Source organism: Microtus oregoni, unplaced genomic scaffold (assembly GCF_018167655.1).
Source record: "Microtus oregoni isolate MIOR12 unplaced genomic scaffold, Mior012 000022F_ref0000154, whole genome shotgun sequence".
NCBI classification, from domain to species: domain Eukaryota; kingdom Metazoa; phylum Chordata; class Mammalia; order Rodentia; family Cricetidae; genus Microtus; species Microtus oregoni.
Genome location: NW_024543081.1, coordinates 27,522,021 through 27,544,417, shown reverse-complemented (window position 1 = coordinate 27,544,417; position 22,397 = coordinate 27,522,021). Strand labels below are relative to the sequence as shown.

The 22,397-nt window shown below is 36.7% G+C and overlaps 1 protein-coding gene across 7 annotated transcripts in view; it reads right to left on the bottom strand.

The window, feature by feature from the left end:
* The window catches only part of Cyrib (CYFIP related Rac1 interactor B), a 125,167-nt gene that overhangs the window by 8,107 nt on the left and 94,663 nt on the right, over window positions 1-22,397 (bottom strand). For 3 of the 7 annotated variants that reach the window (XM_041672116.1, XM_041672111.1, XM_041672117.1), the window contains 7 exons: window positions 16,296-16,378; window positions 8,185-8,306; window positions 6,641-6,746; window positions 4,358-4,494; window positions 3,255-3,332; window positions 1,123-1,239; window positions 128-207 (listed from right to left, as the gene is read on the bottom strand). In XM_041672116.1, the coding sequence (XP_041528050.1) occupies window positions 128-207; window positions 1,123-1,239; window positions 3,255-3,332; window positions 4,358-4,494; window positions 6,641-6,746; window positions 8,185-8,306; window positions 16,296-16,368 (713 nt within the window). In that variant the 5' untranslated portion in view covers window positions 16,369-16,378. Of the gene's footprint in view, window positions 1-127; window positions 208-1,122; window positions 1,240-3,254; window positions 3,333-4,357; window positions 4,495-6,640; window positions 6,747-8,184; window positions 8,307-15,330; window positions 15,414-16,295; window positions 16,379-22,397 lie in introns of all 7 variants that reach the window. The other 4 variants (XM_041672112.1, XM_041672110.1, XM_041672114.1 and 1 more) reach the window with 2 other exon arrangements.

The following is a 22,397-nucleotide window of genomic DNA, read 5'->3' as shown; positions in this document are numbered from 1 at the left end:
TTCAACATTTGAAGGTTAGGATAAAATCCATTTCTTTCCACACAGAAATGTTTGTATTTGGATGTGTTTTGAAATACCAGTCACTTCATCAGTTTTGCCAAAGTGAAAAAGATCGGCTAATACTCACGGTGTCTCTAGCATGACTCTGCATACACTTGCCATGGTGCTTAAACAATCTGTGGTATTTTCTATTGGTAAATTTTTATTCTGTAAAGTGTACAGAGAACAAAAGAAATAAGTAAAGGTGAAAAACTTTTCATTTAGTGATTTAAAAATTAATAGAATCTCCTAAACAAACAAATGATCTGGCCTGGCTCCTGTTTCTAATTTCCTAAGCCAATAACCGTGATTCTAATCACTGTTCCATGATCAGGGGATAGAGCCATGCACAATACAGACAAGACCCTGCTGCCCTCAAAAAGGAGTAAGCACAACCTTGTAAACACAGGAGATGGGGGGGGTGGGGGTGGGGGGGGCTAAGATATTGAGTTTAATCTAAAGGTACTGGGAAGTTTGATTTATTTCATTAATTTTATATATGGTACGTGGGTACTCTCTTGTGCATGTGTGGAGGTCAAGAGAAACCGTGCTAGTCTTTTCTCTCCTACTATTCAAGTCCAGGAAACAAATTCAAATCATCAGGCTTGATGGCAGGCCATCTCTCCAGGCCATGGAAAACACTTTAAACAGAAGAAAAAGGACTAGCGTGGAATAAGAGCAGAGACAAGAGTGGGTAAGAGGGTGGCAATCAGATCTGGTATGTAGCAGGGTTAAGTTTTCATAAACATGATGTACTTTAGAGGATCCAGCAGAGTGATCTGTGGGACAGATGAAAGCAGTGCAAAAAGAAACTTAAAATTGTCATCCCTGAGACTCTGACTTGTACCAGTGCCATTATTAACTGAGAAAGACAGGAGAACGGGGAGGGTTAGAAAAGGCAATGCCATCGTGGCAATGCTCAAAGTACCTCCAGAGTGACTGCAAGCAAGTGGGCAGCTGTGCCCAAGCAGGTCTCATAGGTGCCAGTCTAAGGATGGTACTTGAATCACAGCACTGCGGAGGTCATCGCATCTGCAGTGAGTGGGACAGCATCAATGCACAGAAAGGTCTGAAGCAACTCACCTCTGACACAAATTTTGTTGTTGCATCACTTAAGGTTTTCAGCATTGGAGTGGCCTCAGCATAAAACAAAGACATTCGATTTGCCAATTCATTATTTACTTCATTTTCTCCTTCTGCCTGTGTGGAAATCACTTGACATTAATTCCCAAATTATTAAATGTGATGACATACATGAAAGATCCAAGAATATCTACTTTATTAAACCAATCTAATAAATACCTTTAAATTTAAGTTCAGACCTTCATATGCAAATACTACTTAAATACTCTTTAAAATAAATAGACTGCAAATAATATTAAACAATTTTTAAAAAAGAACTATCCACTAAAGTACATTAAGAACTGTAAATGCTGGATGGGACACCTTACTACACAAGAGACTGTTCAAAGGCTCTTAAAGACAAAAGGATAGTAATGAAATTATATCTTGTGTTTCACTACAAACATAAAGGACCCACACAATACCATGATAAAAAATGGACAGCAGGAGAAGGGAAGGGACCTAGAAGAAAAAGGGGAGGACTGATGAAGACTTGGGCTTTTACAAGTGACAATGTGTGTGTATGCATATATGCACATATATACACACACATTGTATACACATACACACACAAGGTATTTCTATTGGCAGAGGGAAAATACATTTTTAATTGACTTAGAGCACATTCTGATATATTCAGTGTAATAGAACTAGTGGAAATTAAAGTAGAAGCAGGGACTGTAGAAGACCTTAAATGCTACTTTAAATTAGCATTTTCCTTAGAAATAGGAAGCCATTTCAAGTGTAAAAGAGTAGCAAGTAAATGTCTTTAAAAAAAAAAAAAAAATCAACCCACAATAGTAGGCAGACAGTTCTAAAAGGCCAGAAAAGAAATTATGCTGCTAGCCAGGCAGTGGTGGCACATGCCTTTAACCACAGCACTTGGAAGGCAGAGGCAGGTGGATCTCTGTGAGTTCGAGGGCAGCCTGGTCTATAAGAGCTAGTTCCAGGATAGGCTCCAAAAGCTACAGAGAAACCATGCCTCTATCCCCCCCCCCCAAAAAAAAATATGTTGCTACAAAGTAACTGAAAGAGAGAGGGAGATGAGTTCTGAAGTGAAGAGAAAAAGGAGAAAAAAAAGCAAGATGGGCAAGACTCTGAGACTTTGACTTCGCACTGAGAACTACTGGTTTTGTACCTAATTATTGAGAGTGTAAACCAGCTGAAGATCTCTCTACTGTGCATGGCCTCTTGAGTAGTGATAGTTAGTTTACAGGGTGGTTATTAAAAACGGACACTGTGATTCACTTCTCACTAGGCAGTTTGTATAAATCCCAACTGTTGTAAAGAACAGAAAAACCCTTTAGTGCTAGCCTGGTGCCCATTTTACAACAACCACTTCATAGAAGTTTTGCAGTATCAATAAAGACACAAATTACCACAATCTGGGTCCCCTAAAAATGATGCTGTATTTTCTTAATGTGTAAATTACTGAAAGTAGAAAAAAGCACTAAACAGTTTAGGAGGATAGGAAGAGATTAGCAGCCTAAGAAAGGAACTATGCTACCAAGACAAAGGCCCAGAAATGACTTCCTCATCAGTAGGAAGCAGATGTGCTAATAATGGTCCATGATCTCAAGCACCCCTCTTGCAACTGGCAGTTAGTTTCCTCATTTCGTATCAGTCTTCCTCAGGATTCATCCTTCTAACCATAAACATTCATGTAAAAATTTCTTTTCGGTTAAATAAGAATATACAAAGAGATTTAAAGTACCATTGTTATAAAAGAAAACACAATTTATTAAAGTGGTTGTGGAAATTAAAGGCAGTAGAAAAAAGAATGCATACTATATGGTTTGCTATAGTTTGAGCTCTTCACTCACAGCTATGGTTACTGATGATTACTAGCTTTAATATAAGCTTTAACAATCTGGGCATGGTGATGTACACCTTTAAACCCACCACTTGGGAGGCAGAGGCTGGTGGATTTCAGTGGGGTCTAGGACAGCCAGTGCTATGTAGAGACCCTAACACAAACAAACAAACAAACAAACAAACAACCATCTGGTGAGTGGATGGGTGAATGAACAAAGGGAAGAATAAAATCAGGTTATTCTTACTGCCACTAAACCTAATTCAAAACATAATCTTACCGGGACATTATTAATTCTCATTCGACTCAACGTTCTTCTATAGTAGCTGAAGTCATTCTGTATGGCAGGATTTGTCATCTAAAGAGGGAGGACATGTATGAAAGAACACTCTTATATATGAAGGACAACTGTTATATACTAAATGCTAATGGAAACTAAGTGAACTGGTAGCTTAACATTCCTATATAATTTTAACAACTATCTGGTATACTAAAGAAAGTGTGAAATATTTATTGAATTCTTCAATGTATTTTTCCCTTTGAGACAAGGTCTTAGTAGGTATTCCATGCTAACCTTGAATGAATAGAGTCCTTCAGACCTCTGACTCCCCAAGTGCTGAGACTAAAGGTGTATGCCACCACACACTGCAGCATTCTTGCTAACCATAAAACTATTTTTTTTTGCTAACCAGACTATTTTTTTAATTGTAAAGGCATTATGCATTCCTCCTTTTCAATAATCTTAGGTAATATCTTAAATGCCTGTTTATCAAAAATATTGATACTACAAACAAAAAAGTGAATGTAAGGGTGCTTGTTTTGAATAATACAGGCATTTCTCCAACAGACTAAATATTTACATACAAATCCTTTGTGTCCAAAGTATTAATAGTAGAGAATTAACAGTTGTTATAATATAATATGAAATAACACAGTTGGAAACATTAACTCTTCCATTTTCTAGAAAAGGTACTTAAGGTCTTCAATAACCAAAAGTCTCATAATTTGAACTCAGGGCTCCAGGCAAAAAATACAGTGCTGTTTTTAAGATTTGCCCTGTATAGCAACATGGGATTTATGGGTATAAATCCTACAAAGAGAGGACAAGAGTGAAGGGGAAAAGCAGCAAGGAAGGGAGAAAAAAAATTAAGTTTTGTATTAAAAAATAAAAAGGTAAACTAGACAAAGAGGAAACAGAAACCATCAGAGAAGCAGCTGGGATTCCTTGCTGTTCTTTACAGCAAGAACAATGACTCCTGGATACTTTATTGGACGCTAAGAGCTACTACTATCTAGCTCTCCAATTGGGCAGAAATCACTTAAACACAAGTTAACAAGGCTTCTCCCACTACTGCTCACTGAAAACCATAAAAACTGCACTACCTTGAGTTCATCAAACCGGAGTGTGAAGTGAAGAATCTCTGCAAACTGTTTAGCAAGAGCCTGCTCTCGCTCTAGATGCTGGGTGGGGGAGTACGGCGTACTAGTCAAGGCTCCCAGAAGGCCTCTTAATGCTGCTTCTAATGAAAAGAAGATAAAGATGTTAAGTTATCAGGGAGTTCAATTCCCAACCAACATTCAGATACAAACACACTCTCCCTCTCTCCTGCTATAACCAAGACAAATCTACACCTTGTCATCGCTAATACTGCATACAAACTGTCTACTACAGTTTAATGAAAACCTTACAAGAACTAATTCAACAAACTCAGATTCAAAATGATGCATAGTATCAACCTGAACTACACACCAAGAGCACAGGGTGAACAGCACTGTGTCACTTGTCTGTAGCATCCTGAGCATCCTGAAGTTAACCCTGAAACCCAATCAAATGTGGGCAAATACTAATTTTTTTCTTTAACACTCTGTCACAGCAAAATTTTATGGTTTTCTTCTGTTCTAAAGGCTTCCACACTTTGCTGTCTAGTGACAGTAACATATATGTGGAAAAGTAAAGGGAAAACCTAATGCCTCCGTCCAAACTGACTCCACATCCACTCTTGTACCTTGTAAGGCACACATAACCTCACATTCCAGTCTTTACACTGCAGAGAAGGTAGGGCTTTAACATGGTAAACTGATGATGTCATTATCCAGCTTGAAAAGCTGTCTAGCTAGAGCAAGATGGGGACAATATGACCACAAAAGGAAGCCCCAGCAAAGAGTTTTCCTTTTGGAGACAGCTGTCACTGACTCCTACCAAAGGCCATCCTACCATTCTCAAACACCAGACCTTGAGTTATCAGAAGAAAACCCAAAGGATATGACTGGTGGGTAAGAGGGCCATAGACATGACAAGGTCAGCACATAGAACACAATTACTGTAAATGCTTTAGCTTTCAGTAGGCTGGCGGTGTAACTCAGTTTTGATAGTGCTTGCCTAGCAGGCATGAGGCCATTGGTTCAATTCCCAGTACCACATACACCTGGCATACTTGCTTGCCTTAGCACTGAGGAAGTAGAAGCAGGAAAATCACAGGTCCAAGAGCACAGTGAGGGCTTGGGGGTGTGGGGTAGGGTGGGGAGCACACAATTCTCTGGAGGCAAAGACAGGCAGCTATCTATGAGTTCAATGTTAGCCTGGTTTACATAGTGAAAACATAACTCTTCCACTCCCCTCAAGGCCAAAGCCAAGAGACCAAAACAGCTGCAGCAGAATGTGAGCATCTCAACTTCAAAGGAGGCTAAGTACTAACGGGGCAAGAAAAAGTCTAAATATATAGTAGTCAAAATAACTAAAATGAAAAGACCTAAGCTGACAAAGGTTACAGAGGATACAAAAACTACAGACCACAGAGATACTCTGATGAAAAGGCAAATAACTGAAAAAAAAAAAAACTAACTATCATGCTTGGGAAAATAAACTATAACTAAAACGTATAGTAAGAAATATTCGATGCACAAAAATGATTCAGATATCCAGATCCCATGGAAAAGCCAAGCATGGTGGCTGGCATACGCCTGTAACTCCAGTGCTGGGGTAGATACAGGATGATCCCTGAAGTTTCTCGGCCAATCAGTTTAGCCTAAAGGATAAGCTTCTAGTTCAGTAAGACCATGTCTCAAAAATTAAGATGCAAAAGTAATCACTAAAAGTCAGTCCAACAACCTTTGGCCTCCAAACACACGTGTGCACTTGTGCATGCACACACAGTTTCAAAAAAGATTTACTATTACAAATATTTCTCCAATTCTTGTCTCTTTTTATCAGATGTTTATCCTAAGAGTTAGGATATCTCACAGTGACAAGCACTTGCCTACCAAACACCAGGCCCTAGGTTCTACCCTAATATGGCTCCTGGATTATTTTAGTCTGTGTTTTTAGAATTACCTGGGAAAGGACTTTCTATAGGTATGGAGACCAATTCATCCATGTGGTTTCTTATACTGAGACCCTTAAGCATGCAAAACAATCAGATTTCCTTCTACAAATCACAACTTGCTGAGGAAAATGGTCTAAACAATTCAAAGATCTGGGGCTAAGGACATTAGAAATACATTAGCACGTGCTCATATACATCCTGCCTTATATGCACAACAGATACACAGCCAAATTCGGTACTGTGATCACAAAATCTTCTAAAAAAAAATCCTGGACCTAATAAACACATTTTATAAATTAACATTTTTAATAACAAAGTAAACATTACAAGGTTTTAAACTTACCTAGCCTCTGAGAAAATTCATAAAATTTCTTTAATTTGCCTACTAGTGGCACAACTGCACCCCACGCCTTTTCTTGCAACTTCTCATCTGCTGGATGCTGGATTGCCTTTCAAAATCCAAGAAACAAAAAAGTTAAGATTTATAAAATCATAATATTCTTTCTTATATTAAGGCAAAGTTTTACCAAATGAAGGAGATCCTGATATTTAAAATATAGATATAATGAGAGACCCAGGAATTGAGTCTGGACTTTCTCAACTCCCAAAGTTTCCCCCCAATAGATGCAATATAATAATAAAATAAGCTCTATTTGTTAACATATTACTTCTTGGTGTCATTTAGATCCACAGAAGGAAAATATTTTATACTCTTTCCTCTATTGCAGAGATATTCTTGGTATGTCTTCAAGAAGGAACAAAGTTAAGACAATAAATGAAGACACCAATCCTGGCAAAGGGCCAAGAAGTCTTAACTCAAATTGCACAGTCCACACCAGTAATAAGAGACCTGGCCAACATGAACCTGAAAAAATGCAATTTAGAAATACTGCAAATACTAATTGTTTAGAAATAAGATCTTTTTCTGAATTACAAGTTTTCTAAGGTTTCCTGCCCGAGTAAGAGGACAGACAAAGCACAAAGCAGCTTCAGCTTTGAAGGGGAGGAAACCAAAACAGAGCTAGGGAGGGACCCCAAATACACAAAGTTCTGTCAACACTAGTCCTTCAAATCATCATGCAGTCTCTTTAGAGTGTTCCTGGGGGAATGAATTTTCTGACTTTTACCTTTCTTTTGCTTATAGATGCTTTCTTAATCCTTTACAAAACTCAATGTGGCTTTTCCTAACAACTTGCTTTGCCTTCTCTAACACTTTAAATAACCCAAATCCACTACCTGAAAGAAAAACATCTGTAACTATGGCAGGAGCTGCCTATAGGGTCACCAGAAGTGACAAGTTTTGTTTACCCCAAGGCATAGTACTGAATATATCACAAAACAAAACACAAAAACAAAAATCAAGAAAGCAAAATAAGAATAAACTCAGATTTTAAAATGTTGTGAATAAATTGAGTGCAAATAAATAAATGAGCTGTGTCTTAGTAACTCACTAATAAACATTTCTTTAGCATTTTTAATTTCAAGGTCCTACTATGTATGCAGTCCAGACTGCCCAAGATCATCATTGTGCTTTCAATTTCTCCTAGAAAGTTTAGGAGTTGAAAACTAGACTGGTAGAAGCCAGAAAGTTCTATGCTTTTCTACAAGAGGAAAGCATAAATAGTTCCCAAAAGAAAACATTTTCATGTGTGACCTTAACGAACAGAGATGTCATTATCTACTACATATGGGTAGCCAGCACTTCCCTTTTATAATAACCCTCTGCCCATGGATCACTGCAACCACTTTTGAAATAAAGCCAAGTGATTTTTCAAATATAATAATTTCCATGACAAGCAAGTCCAGAAAATGATAAAGAGTAAGCCAAAGTGACACCCAGTCAATTCACCTTTACTGAAAAGTGCCTATAATAACTGTAAACTTTACCTCTCGTATTTCGTGGCCAGCTCCTCTGTATGACTGCAAGTCCTCCAAGATGCCTTCTGCATCTTTTAATACTACATTCACCTGATTATATATTTCCTTTTCAGACTCTGTGGGCTGGGCATCTAAACAGCATGAAAGTACAAGAAAATTTACAGTGGCATGAATACTTTAGTACATGTATTAACTACAACAACCCAATTAACAACCAAAATTTCCAAAGATGAGTTATATTTTACGCAATGTTAATTTTGCACTTTTCAGAAGACAAAGTTAAGCTAATTTAAACTTATACAAATTATAAAGAAGCCAGAGAAAAACAAATGTTACTACATAATATTTAGTTTAAGTTACAAATTATAATTTGGTACAATAAACAAATCTGAGAATTTAAATTTAAATTGATATTATTTATAGTTTTGGTTTTTGTATGTAGTCTTACTATATAGCACAGATTGGCTTTTACATATACCAAGCTGCCCTCAGACTTATAAATCTTCTGCGTCAGTCCGAGTACTGGAATTATAAAAATGCACGAGCATGCCCAGCATCTGATATGCTTAATAATCACTTTTTGTGCTGCCTGCCTCACTGTCACTAATGATAGCAAATGAATGATCACTAGTCTATCTTAATACAGTAGAAAGGAAGCCTACCTACTAACGCCTACAGTTTAATTTTCTTACAGTTTATTTTCTTATACAGATCATTTTACTTTCAACAACTGGGGATTGCTAGGGACCATTTGAAACTATCTGAACAACTGTAATCATGTGAGGATCAAGAGCGGACACTATGCTTAGGCCCAAGCTGTAGCAGTGTCACTGACCTTCTCTGTTGAGAAGTATGAAGGTCACGATTCCTGCCTAGGAGCGAGCAGCTGAGCTACATAAGATAAGCTTGAGCTGAGCTACAAGATCAGCACTCAAATTCTGAAATACCAAATCAAATACTAATTTTCTACATACCTAGGACTGAGGAGGAAGAAAATAAAGGAATAATTAGTTTTAAAAATCATACCAGGGATATAAATATATGGGCACCTTTACCATCAGTGGTGCTAACCAGAAAACATATGTTGATAGGTGACAAAATCTGGATTTCTCTCTGTCAGACAAAAGGTAACAGAAATCCCATTTTTATAGCATGGTCATTTGTTTCATCTAAGGAAATTTAAAATGTTTTAAATATACTCCTTTCTATTTTGAGAGAAAACTGCTCAAGCAGTTTTTCATAAGCCTTTTCAGCTAGATCACATAAATTCCTACAAATAAAATACCTAAGACAACGCTATAAACTATGCTGGCAGAATTCCTCCATGCTAACATACTACTTGTGGGAGAGGGAAACCAGTCCAAATTTAAAAGATAAATTCAGACACTGTTTACCAGTAATGAAACTGGTCACTAGGTTTTGTATCTATTTGTTCCTTTACTTAGAAAATTAAAAAGAAAAACTTCACACATGAGACTAAACGTAAAGATATCTTAAAATTTATCTTTATTTTATGCCCGGGGCAAGTAATGATTCAGTTCCCTCTATTATCTGTCAACTCGTCAATAATACATAACACTTTTAAAATTAACAATCACAGTACCCAAGCTCAAATTCAATGACATAAGACAGCACTAGAGAAACAGTAAAGAAACATTCATGTGAAAAGTCAACTTTAAAAATGTGTTTGGATTTCATTCACTTATTTTAATTACTTTTAAAAAATAAAAATATAATGATTAAAAGAGGAGTAGATTAAAATATTAAAATACTGTGTCCAAAGCTACAGAAGTCCTAAAAGTAAATACTAAATTATAGATAAATGTCTAAAGTTATAAAAAATATCAGTTTGACATTTTAAGCAGTAATATTTTCACTTATAGCTAGACCATATTTTTCAAAGCAATAATTAGGCACAATACTTTTTTTTTTAAAAAAAAAAGCACACCATTGCCTTTATACTTACACCAGATACAGCATAGAGAAATACTTTGTACATGCAAAAATGAAAGTTCAGTACTTTCTCATGTGAATGTGGAAATTCAGACACAACATCAATAGACACATAGTTTGAAGTTATGAGGTGGGAATTCATGACAAAGGATAGTACTTTATGTATTACATATCAAAGGCATTTGTATCATTTGAAGACTAAAATATGTATTTTTGGTGTGGTCACTAGGCTAGTAACATAAAAATGTGACACTGAATTTACAGACAAATGAAACATTATCAAGTAGATTTAAATAGACCTTGTAAGTAGTTAATGACTAGCAAAGGTTTAATAAGTATCAAGCAATTTACAATAAAGGAGAAGATTCAAGTTTCCCTAAGAGGGGAAAACACCCAGCACCACACTGATCAAACATTTTTTAGACTGTCACAGGCAAGTCACACTGATAATTTTGAAAGCTGCTGAAGACTGCTGTAGAGATGGAGACAGACAGAAAAGAGCAGACAGAGAAGCACTACTTTACTGAAAGCAAACCATGCAAAGGGTGAAATACTAGGAAGGGACAAAAAAAATTGCAAAATAAAGCATTTCCTTTAAAAAAATTGGCATTATATATAATGCAACCAAGACTTGTCACTTTGATTTTTCATAGCTTTACTTATCCAAGAAAAAAAGCCAACACACTACATAGCCTGCTAACAAAACAATATCCATTTGAATGCAAAACAATGTACCTACTGAGGGAAGACATACTTATTGCTCATCAGGCTTAAATGTATATCCTGCTACATGGAAATTAAGGCATGTTCCAATTGTTCTTATTGTCTGAAGACAAAATTAAATATTTTAGTCATATCATACCAATTTCCTACTGGGTAGAGGAAGAATTCCCTAGAAGACTAGCAAAGAATCACTGAAAGTAATAACTAAATTTGGAGATACTGTTGTTTTTTTTTTTTAAAAAAAAGAATCAAAAACTGAGCTATGAAAGGAGAAAGGAGTTAACATAATAATTACAATTGTGATAAAGAGCTTTCTGTTCCAACCTTATGCTCATTCACTCAGTAAATACTTCAACTTTATCTCCCTAAGTTCCATCAAGTTAGGGACCAAAATCTACCCTGCACCCCATTGGCACAGTATGTAAGCACAATCATAAATGAGTCTCCAGCTCTTAAGTAAAGGAGGCCATTTAACATTTGGTCACAGATTAGCTTTCAAAATTTTTTTAAATGCCACCAGAATAAAGATATTTCCTAGAATAAGGCAAGAACTACTGAAAATATGCAAGAGGTAACTGGAAAAAAATTAACATTAGCCTTAAGAGTGCCAAAAAATTTAAATAAGGAAGACAGGCAACACAAAAAGATGTGAGAAGTGTATGATCCAATGGGAAGGCACTACTGACAAGCAGAAAAAGTAGATTCCATTTCTTACTTACAAATGACCATTTCTGCAAAAACTCTATTTTGATTTACCTTGATACATAAGCCAAATTTAACAAATGCTGAACTTCTAGATTGGGAATGGGCACAAAACCAAAAAGTCCCTTTTCTCCCATAAATCAGAATTTAGTGAACCATTGACATAATGGTTGCTAAAGATTCACTCTTGGAATGAGCTATTAATTAATAACCTTAGCAGTAGGTTACGTTAGGAACCAAAAGCTATACAATGCTTCCACTTTTTATTTTCTTACTTTTAAATATGCTGTCATTAGCATACCTGCTGTCAAACACTGTGGAGCAATTCTGGGCTTATTATCTTATAGAACTCAAAAGGAATTCCTGTATCTAAAGAATACGATGCCTCACTGAGCACAAAAGGCATCTGTCTTAAAACCACTGTGCATGCTGCTGCTTCTTTCCACTGTCCTTCCTAAAGAAGCTGTAAATATTGGAATTCACCCTGTTAACACCCAACTCCAACATCATCACCAGAAGTCTTCGAAGGTGGTGCCAAATTTACCAAATCTCACCTTCTGACCTACACTTGAGAATGTAATGTAATATAATGAATGAAACTGTGATTCTTCACTTTTATCTAAGTACAAGATAGACTAAGATCACCATGAAAGTGGTAAAAAAGAAACCTCTGCATACCTGGTACCTATTAACTAATATACAAGAGGCTAGCTCCAAGTATATATGAACTGAAGTGTAAACCTGCAAAGGGGGTATAAATGATTTCACACAGTCTTCGTTTGTATAGTAAATTATTACATACCACAAAATTATGTTTAAAATGCATGGGAATGTATAACTTGATACATTCTGATGCCCAAAGCTAGACACACAATGGCATCTATCTTAACACCACTGTGAATATTGCTACTTTTTTCCCCAGTGTCCTCACTAACTGAGAAGATATGTAAAATGACTGCTGTACAGTCCAACTCTGGAGACTTGTGGGGCTGGGTCCAACCACTAAGGATGACAGGAATAATAGACCTAAACTACTGCGGTGACCTAAATATTATTCCATATATAGAAAAAAATGAAGCCCAGGACCAGAGAGATTGCTCAGAGGTTAAGAGCACTGGCTGCTCTTCCAGGGGTCCTGAGTTCAATTCCCATCTACTACATGATGGCTCACAACCATCTATAATGAGATCTGGTGCCCTCTTCTGGCATGCAGGCATACACGCAAACAGAACACTACACATAATAAATAAATCTTTGAAAGAAATAAAAAAAAAGATAACCCTAACTACTTATCAAATGTGAGTTTATTACCATAACAAATGAGAACTGGCAGATCAACTGTGTTTGATAACCTTGATTCTGGCATGTAATAGTTTAAAAGAGGAATCATCTAATGGATTAAGGACTCCATAGTAGATTAATGATAAAGTTCCCAGGCTCAAAATTGCATATTTCTTTAAAAAGAAAAAGGAGGAAAAAATGGGCAAAAATATAATAGATAAAATTAATAGCCCACAAAAAAACAAAAAAAATTAATAGCCCACAAGTGTCAGAAGTAAACAAAAATGCACCGGGGCATCTGAATTAGAAGTTGGGAGGAAATTCTAGTCTGTTACAGTGAGTCTTCATTGAGCTTCTTTTACGGTATACCAGCAAATAACAGCCCAAAACTTTTATACTGGCTGTTAGAAGCAACGAACATCATATAAAATGTTCTAAGCTGGAGAGTTGACTCAGTGGTTAAGAACACTTACTGCTCTTCCAAAAGATCCAGGTTCAATTCCCAGCACCCACAAGGCAGCTCATAGCTATCTACAACTCCATTTCTGCGGGGAGGGGGCTGATGCCCTCTTCTTGTCTACACGGGCACTGCACACATGTGCACACACACATAATGAAGGCAAAACACCCATTTTTTTTGTTTGTTTTTTTTTGAGACAGGGTTTTTCTGTGGTTTTGGAGCCTGTCCTGGCACTAGCTCTGTAGACCAGGCTGGTCTCGAACTCACAGAGATCCGCCTGCCTCTGCCTCCCGAGTGCTGGGATTAAAGGTGTGCGTTAATATTAGCATTCTTAAATGTTTATTTTTACTTTTAAAGGGTCACACCACATAGTTTTATACTACTGATTATTTTGTTGTGACTTGAACCTGTTCCTAGCGCTAAATTAAGTATTAATGTTTAAAATGTAAAGATAATGATGCAACCCCTGACCCCCTTGACAAGTCAAGACCAAGAAATAATCTTTACAAGTTCTTCATTTAAATTCATGATTCACACTTTAACAAAACAGGATGCTAGCTTTATAAAAAGATCAAGTGCCAAGTCTTGAACAAGATCTTGACTAGATCAAAGCCAAGATTCTGCAAAACATTTGAGACAAAGGAAAAAAAAGACAGAAGAGTGGAAAAATATAGAGAACAAAGTTTCAAACAGAGCAAATAAACTAATACAGCTTTAATGTAAGTTGCCTCATCTGGAAGAACAATCTTTAAGTCAGCAGTCTGCTCAACATCCCCAAGCTGATTAAAATCCATGCTAAACATGCACTTAAAACAGCACTGTTAAATTGTTGAGAAGGGTCAAGAAAACTAATGTTCATCTAATATATTTTCCTAAGATCCCAACAATTTAATGGTCTTGATTTTGGCCTTCCTCCTTTACTAGCCTGTACACAGTACCCAGACTTTAACAGATTTTTGTGGGAAACGTAGTAAAAATAGAAAAATATCAGACTACAAAGTATTCTACAAAATGAAGATATGCTAGAAATCGGCATGTTCATATAAAGTAACCTGACTTAAAAGGATAGATGTGCTATGTGGGCCCATAAAATAGAATGAACTATATAAAAACTAAATTGAAGGTGAAAAATGACTCTTTTTCAAATGATCTGCTTTTCAAATCAGTCTTAAATTTTAAGTACTTAAAACCTGTTCAAATTTAAAGAATCACATGATTTACAGTTATCTCTTCACCCTTTCCTAACAATTTTCTAATCACCAGTTAAAATAGCAAATTCACAGTAAAACACCAATTTAAAGTCATTTTTCTCAATTTTACAGTCAGACAAGCTGAAGCAATAGCAACTGCCAAAAGCCAAAGCAGAGCATGCACAGAGCTCAATGACACTTACCTGCCACTCTTAGACCACATTACAGTAAGGCATGCAATACAGGACAGGACAGATACAAGGCAAATTACTTAAAGGTTTGTGAACCTATAATTTTTCTTTTTACTTAAATCAGATTAAAATTAATTCCTGAAATACACAAAATCATTTTTATGTCTTAAATTATTTGTAAAGACTAAATTTAGGTTCACACTTACCTTTTAATATTATGCCCATATCACTGAATTCTGAATAGCCTTCATGAACAGATCCATATTTATAGTACTTTAAATATGCATATGGAGCAAACGAAATCATTTTTCAACTGTAATACAATTTTTTCCTCAAATACCGTTTTTATTAGAAGATCTTGAGATAGGAGTTTTTTTCCTTTTCAATTTTTTCATAAGTGTTTTCATTATCGTATGCATTAAATAATAACAGCCAATTAAGAGACAAAATCTTTTACGAAATTCAAATAGACACTTTATTAGTGTAATTTACTTTATGAAATCTGGTTCAGTTATAGAAGGCATCAGAAGTTGACAATTCACAGCTCGGTCATGCAAAGCAGTTAAAAAGATGGCAAAGTGGAAACAGTCATTAGTGCAAGACAAACGCAGTCTACTGCAGGCAAAGAGAAATAGATATAAAATCATCTTCTCACTTTCAAAATCAAGGAAAAAATTTGGCCCCTGCTCAAGGTCTGTGCATGTCAAAACTTTAAGAAGATTCCCCATGTTAAGGTACCTGTCAAGACAAGAATGAGAAAAGAGAAAATATCCCTTTATAAAAAAGAACAACTGAAATTGACTTAAAGAAAAATAGTAACAGGGAAAATGTTCATTAGGCCATGAATTCATCCTTCAGGTTACCCAGACTGTGCTCTGGCAGACAGCAAACCGGGTTCTCAAGGTGTTGATGTGTAGGACCTAGAGGTGAAATGTGGTTTTTTCCTGTACATAATGGTACAACTGTTGCTCTAATTCTTCTCAAATTTCTCCCAAGACAAGTTTCATTAATGGCCTTATAATGAAAAATTCTTTAAGTATTCCAATAGTGCTAGTATTCTGAAAAAGAAATTTCCAATCAAAAATTATTTACAAATCACTAAGTATAGCAATAAAACAACAATTTACTTCAAGGCCAAATATTAGGAGGTTTGGCCAAAGCTCACCTTCACATCTCATTTTAAATGTAAAACTTAACTTCCTGCATTCCTAACCAAATTTGATTTGTAAAATTTGTGGAAAATATTTAAAGTATTCATTTTAGATATGCAGCACAGATTTTATTTCTTAAAGCAAATTATTATAGGATAAGTGAATAGACTTTGGCATAGTCACTAAAGCATACTATTAGAATATTCATCATAAGGCTACTTGCTTCATGGACTAATGAAAGGACAGCACTGTCTACAGACTCAACATGATTTTAGCAAATGAGAAACTAAAGAATTAAACATATGATGGTGATGTTTGCCTATAATTAAGGGAAAAAAATCATGCAACCTTTGTTTGATCCCCGTGTTTAATTAACAAATATTCTGGCTAGCCTTCACTGTGGTGTGAGTATAATTAATCTTCCACCTTTACCATTATGCACCAGCTGTGAAGGGCTAAGGAGACTTACTTTCAAAGTCCAAGAAAAAATGTGCTGCATTGTGGTCTATGTCCCTGGTTAGCACCTTAATGAGATTACCCATGCCAGCAAACCTAAAAATAAAAATGGCAACATCATTTAGTTCCAGTAAAAGGCTGAAGCAGAGGCCTGGGGTTCAGCAAGGCTGGCTTGCTCATAGCTGCCAACAGGTGCAGGTCTACATGGTTCTCACACTGATAACTTTATAGTTCCTGTCCCCCTGGTCCCACATATAAAAAAGCAAAACGGGGAAAGGATATTTTTACAAATAACTTGCAATATTTATACTTGATTAATATCTATGCTAATGCTCTTTTTAAAAACTTGAGGTACATATTCTAAATTTGAATTAACAGCAAAACTAGCTCTTTTTTTCAAATATGTAACTAACCAGACAATTATTTTTAAATTAGTGAAGGTTTTGTCCTTCAAGTCGAATTAAATTCTACTGGAAATACAAAGAAGACAGTATTCAAACCACATTTAACCATTAAATTATAGAAGGCTATTAATTAATTTACCCCTTAAAATGACTGTGTAAATCACAACTTTATTATTGACTCGTAACTGAACATTTGGCTATATACATGATATGTGACTGAAAGTTAACCCAGCAAACACCACATACAGAACTAGCAATTGTTCCCACTTAGTAATTATGCAGACAAATTTTAGCAATAAAACACTGGCATAAATCTTGCCCAAGAGTTTGCCAATGGCTCTGTAAAGATGAAAAGTGGTGTCAGGAAACCAGGCTCCAACCTGGAAGCTAGAGTAAACAGCGATGGCAAACAGACAGCACTGTCAGAACTACTTCGGCCCCTACTCCTTCCCCTCCAACCACAATACTCCTTTTCCTCCACTCAACTGCACAGACAATACTTACATGAAACAAAAATGAAAAGTAATAACATGTTTTTAGCAAGGAAAGAAGACACCTTACTACTAACTCCCATTAAAAACACTAAGAACTGGAACTTTAATGCCTAACCTGACTCTTACCTACCCTCAACACTGGTTTGTGTCCCTGTCAGCTGCTCAGGAAGGAAACAGACAATTGTAACAGTTTCTTATTAGAGGTCAAGATCAGTAAGAACAAAACAAATTTTTGTATAAGATGTTAAAATATACTACTTACTAAACTAGGTTGGTGTAGGAGGTCCTTCTATCTATGTGTTGCTTTCATTAGTTAATAAAGGAACTGCTTTGGGCCTATAACAGAGCTATAGGGGAACAGAGTTGAGGGGGAAACTAAATGGAATGCTGGGAAGAAGGGGGGGAAGCCATGGATCTTCCACCTGAGACAGACGCCAGTTAGAATCTTTGCCGGTAAGCCACTGCCACGTGGTAATATACAAATTAATAAAAATGAGTTAAATTAATATAAGAGTTAGCCAATAAGAAGCTAGAGCTACTGGGCCAAGCAGTGTTTTAATTAATACAATTTCTCTGTGATTATTTTGGTTCTGGGCAGCCGAGACAAAATAAGCAGGCCCTCCTCCAACACTAGGTTTTATTTCTTTCAAATAACATTTCTTCCAAACCATCTCTTCTTCAATAGTGTCTGTGTGCACATATGCGCATATATATATATATATACATACATATACATACACACACACATATATGAAGGTCAAAGGTGGTGCTGAGTGTCTTCTCCAATGGCTCTCTACCTTTTGGTGTGTTGAGACTGGGTCTTCCACTGAACCCAGAACTCACTTCAGTAAGGCTGGCTGGCCAATGAGCTCCACAGACCTACCTGTTCCTATCTCCCCAGTATAGAAACTCCAGATGCATACTTTTGCAGCCAGCTTTTAATGTGATGCCAGGGTTCAAACTCACCCTTAAAAGGCAAGCATTTTACCAACTGAACCATATCCCCAGCTCTATTCTTTAATTTATACTACTATTTCTATTATACTGAATGTTTTATTCAATAATGTTCAGCTTTCTGATTTTGCACATTGTTTCATGCAAATGGATTCAGTGAATTAGAAGAAAAACATTTAATAATAGTTCACTGTGATTATCTTATACATTGTAAAAAGTTTAAGGCCAAACTGTTTGCTTTTGAGAGAAAAATCTCACTATGTAGTCCTGGCTGCCTCAAATTTACTATGTAGACCAGGATAGCCTTATATTCTAATACCAAGCATATCCAAGAAAAGGGTAAGCATTTTTCCTAAATCACCAAATCCAAATTACCTCAAACTGGTCGAGAGGAAGAGGTAGGAGAAGAAGAAAAGGAAGGGGTAAAAAGTGGCTCTGTTCCTTTTGACACAAAAGAGCAGTAGTGGTTTAAATGAGAATGTCCCCAAGAGGCTTAGATATTTTGAATACTTACTTGTTCCCTGTTGGCGATGCTTTAAGGATAGGCTTAGGAAATACACCCTTACAAGAAGTATGTCAATGATGGTGGACTTTGAAGTATGAAAAATCAAACACCATTCCCAGTTTGCTCTCTCTGCTTCCTACTTCCAATCTAAGATGTGAGCCCGTGGCATCCTGCTCCAGCCTGCACTGTCATGCTCTGCCTGCCACGTTGAAGTCTTAACCCTCTAAAACCATAAGCTCCTAACTAATACAAAGTTCTTCAAGTTATCAAGGGATTTCAAAAGTTGTAAGTAGAAAAAAAGCCCATCTCTATCACTCTTGCCAAGAATGTTGTCAAATGCCATTTTAACGTCGGTTTTCCTGACACACCACCATTATAGTACTGGAGAGGGAAAGAGGAAAGCAATTCAGTTTCATTACTTTTACTGTACATGTATACCATGACATCTGCAGGGAAAATGTTTTCCTGTGTGCTCTTCTATAAATTTGCTCGTTTCCAGCCACCACACCCTAATGTAGGCCTACACTCTTCACCATTGCTATAAATCTGGTCTTGACCTACTCATTCCCCATGAAAGGAATACAGTTTAGTTACTGAGGGCCATCTCACACTTTTTAACTTTAACAGCATCCCACTAGAAATCAGTAGCAAAGTGAATGCTCACAAACACACAATACAGGGATCAAAACTGCCCCCCAAATGTCTTCTCAGAGCAAAATTATCTCTGGGAAAGAATGACGATTTAGCACATGTTGCCTGCCCAATGCCCATTCACTGTGGATGGCTAAGGGTGTCTCCAAATAGTGACAAGTGTTTCCCAGGAGGCAAAAGTACTGCTGGTTGACAACTGCAGCTTTCAATGTATAATTATAAATACCAAATTGTCCGCAGAATACCTATCCCCAAGGGTCTACTCCACATTATTTTGATAAAAACAAAAAAAACTCCTAAAACATCTGACCCATTCTTCCATGCAAGAAATGACCTTACTGAAACTCATTGAGTCACCTGTGGGGCTAGCCCTGTTAAGCCAAGTATGGGCAGGTCACCCAAAGGAAATTCTTTACTTCCAATTGATTATCTCCTGGGACTCTGGTCATCAATGAAATGAAATTAAATGGATGCCTGAGTCTCAGTAGTTTACCCTGAGGCAATGTCTGGTTGCAGGAGGAACAACAAGCTGAGATTACCCGACCTCCACCCAAGAACAGACCATTCAAAGGAAATGCCTGGTATTCAACCTCTGTAGATAGGAACACCTGCCAGAACACACTCAACAGGACACCCTAAACAAATGTCAGCCAATCAGGGATTTTAAAACCTCAGAAACCCCTCACCCCCACCTTTACTACTATAAAGCCCTATTTTAATTGAGCTCGAAGCTCTCCAGTTATTCCAATACACTGGACATGAGGAGAGACTGAGTTTGCAAACTTGATTAAAATAAAGGCTCTTTGCTTAAAAAGAAAGAGAGAAAGAAAGAAAGAAAGAAAGAAAGAAATGACCTTACTCTATTTTTCACATACAAAATGCAAATGTCTCCTGCCCATTATTGAAGGGGAGGAGCCAGTGGATCCCAGGAGTTTGATGGCCAAACAGAGTAAGAAGAATGGTAAGCTATATAGGATTCATGTGAGAAACTTTGTCAAAAACTAAGTAGGAGATAAGGGAAGACACCCACTGTCTCCCTGTTTTCGCCATGTGCGCACACAGGTATTCCCACTTCTGCACACACACCTGAATACACACCACATTTTGTGATATTACAAACATTAACAATGGAGTAAGTATCCTTAGCTTAAATTTCTAGCCTTTCTTCCCAGTACAGCTATGCTTTAAGGGAATAACTTCTAAAATGAGGCAAAGCTATCCAAGTCCACTTGCTTTATTAGAAACCTCAGGCTCCTCCCTTTGCACCTACTCCTTCTGAAGACTGGCTCTGCACAGCTCAGCACATTCTGTCTGCTCCAGTGCTGTGCAGTGCGCTCCACTTCCTGTCATCTTCACAACTTGGTTGGTAAGTACACTGTCTGCCATCAGCCTTCTCTACTTTTTCAAATTTCAATCTTCCAATCCATTCCTATCTGCCTCTTACACCTACCATTACATCAAAGCTTCCCTATCAGAAGCAGCTGTCATAATGACACTATCAATACACTCTTTTGTCACTAGTTTAATGGGTATTAGGCTTACTGCTCCTCTATCCCGGTCCTTGACATCACTGCTTCTTACTAGGATTACTTCAAAGACTCTATGTGGCCACCCTGCTTCTACTCTTTTCTCTCTGACAATCTCTCATTATAAGATAAACTGGTCTTTTAAAACATATCTAAATCAGACTGTGGTCTTCCTCTTTATAAAAACCACACAATCACTTCTTGTCATAATATAAAGTCTAAACCCTTGTGATGGAGGCTGTAGTGATGGCTCAGTGGTTAAGAACACTGATTTCTCTTTCAGAGTGCCCAGGTTCAATTCACAGCACCTGGTAGCTTCCAACAAAGTACTAAATAAGTGTCCATTGTAGGAGAGTAATCTCTCACCAGGAATTATCAGCACATGCCAAGATCAAAAAATTTTAAATTTTAGTATAGTAAAAGTTGAGTTTTAGTATGGAAAAAGCTGAATTTTTATCACCAGAGTCTCACAATCTGTGACTCACTTCAAGTGAGTTTGCTGGTAAAACTGCACCTTCCACTGTGTAAGCACAGGACACATGTGCTACATACATTTCTACTATGGTGACATCTAGTGGATATACTTTCAACTTTAAATTTTAAAACGAAGACACTTAATTCAACTATATAAATTTACTCATGACGATATGAAGTTATGTATAAGAAATATAATAAACTGAGAGATCAGTACATGGAAATAGAGGTGACCCACAACCATGATATTATATCGATATTCATAGCATTTGAGTTTAACTGGACCAGCCTTCAGCCATTCCAGCTAACAAAGAACACACAGGTAAGCATGAGCTTATTCAGAATGCTGTGTCAGATTCCTCTTGAAAAACATAATATTCAGAATTCACTTTCTTAAACTTAACACTTTCTGAAATTCATAACAGTAATAATTACATTAACTAAATTTCTTTTCATGAACTCAAAAGGGTGGCAAATTTATTACTATTCATATCATAAATAATATTCTGTCCTATGTAAGAATGAAAATGTCACCCTTGATTTTTTTTTTAAGTATTCTGCTTTGAATTATGGTTTCCTTCATATACTGTGTTATAAAATAAATATACGCCAATAGTTTTAATGATGATTAATCTGGAAACACGCTATTTTAAGTTGATTTTATTCTAGTATATATTCCAAAATTGTTCTACACTGATGTAAAAACAAAAGGGCAATGGAAATGCTGTTGATGGAGGTGTAAACTGGGATGGCTACTTTGAGAAAGAGTGTGGTGCTCAATATAAAAGTGCATTGTTATATGTACCCAGAGAATTATAATACAGCACAAATAAACTAACTCTAGCTACAAACTTCTTAGATGAATGAGAAACAACACCACAGAAACTTGATCAGTTAACTCCATGTGACAACATTAATAGATATGACATATAGTACCTGTTTGAGGGGATAAACATAACACTGGACAACTCAAGCCGGGCGGTGGTGGCGCACGCCTGTAATCCCAGCACTCGGGAGGCAGAGGCAGGAGGATCTCTGTGAGTTCGAGACCAGCCTGGTCTACAAGCGCTAGTTCCAGGACAGGCTCCAAAAACCACAGAGAAACCC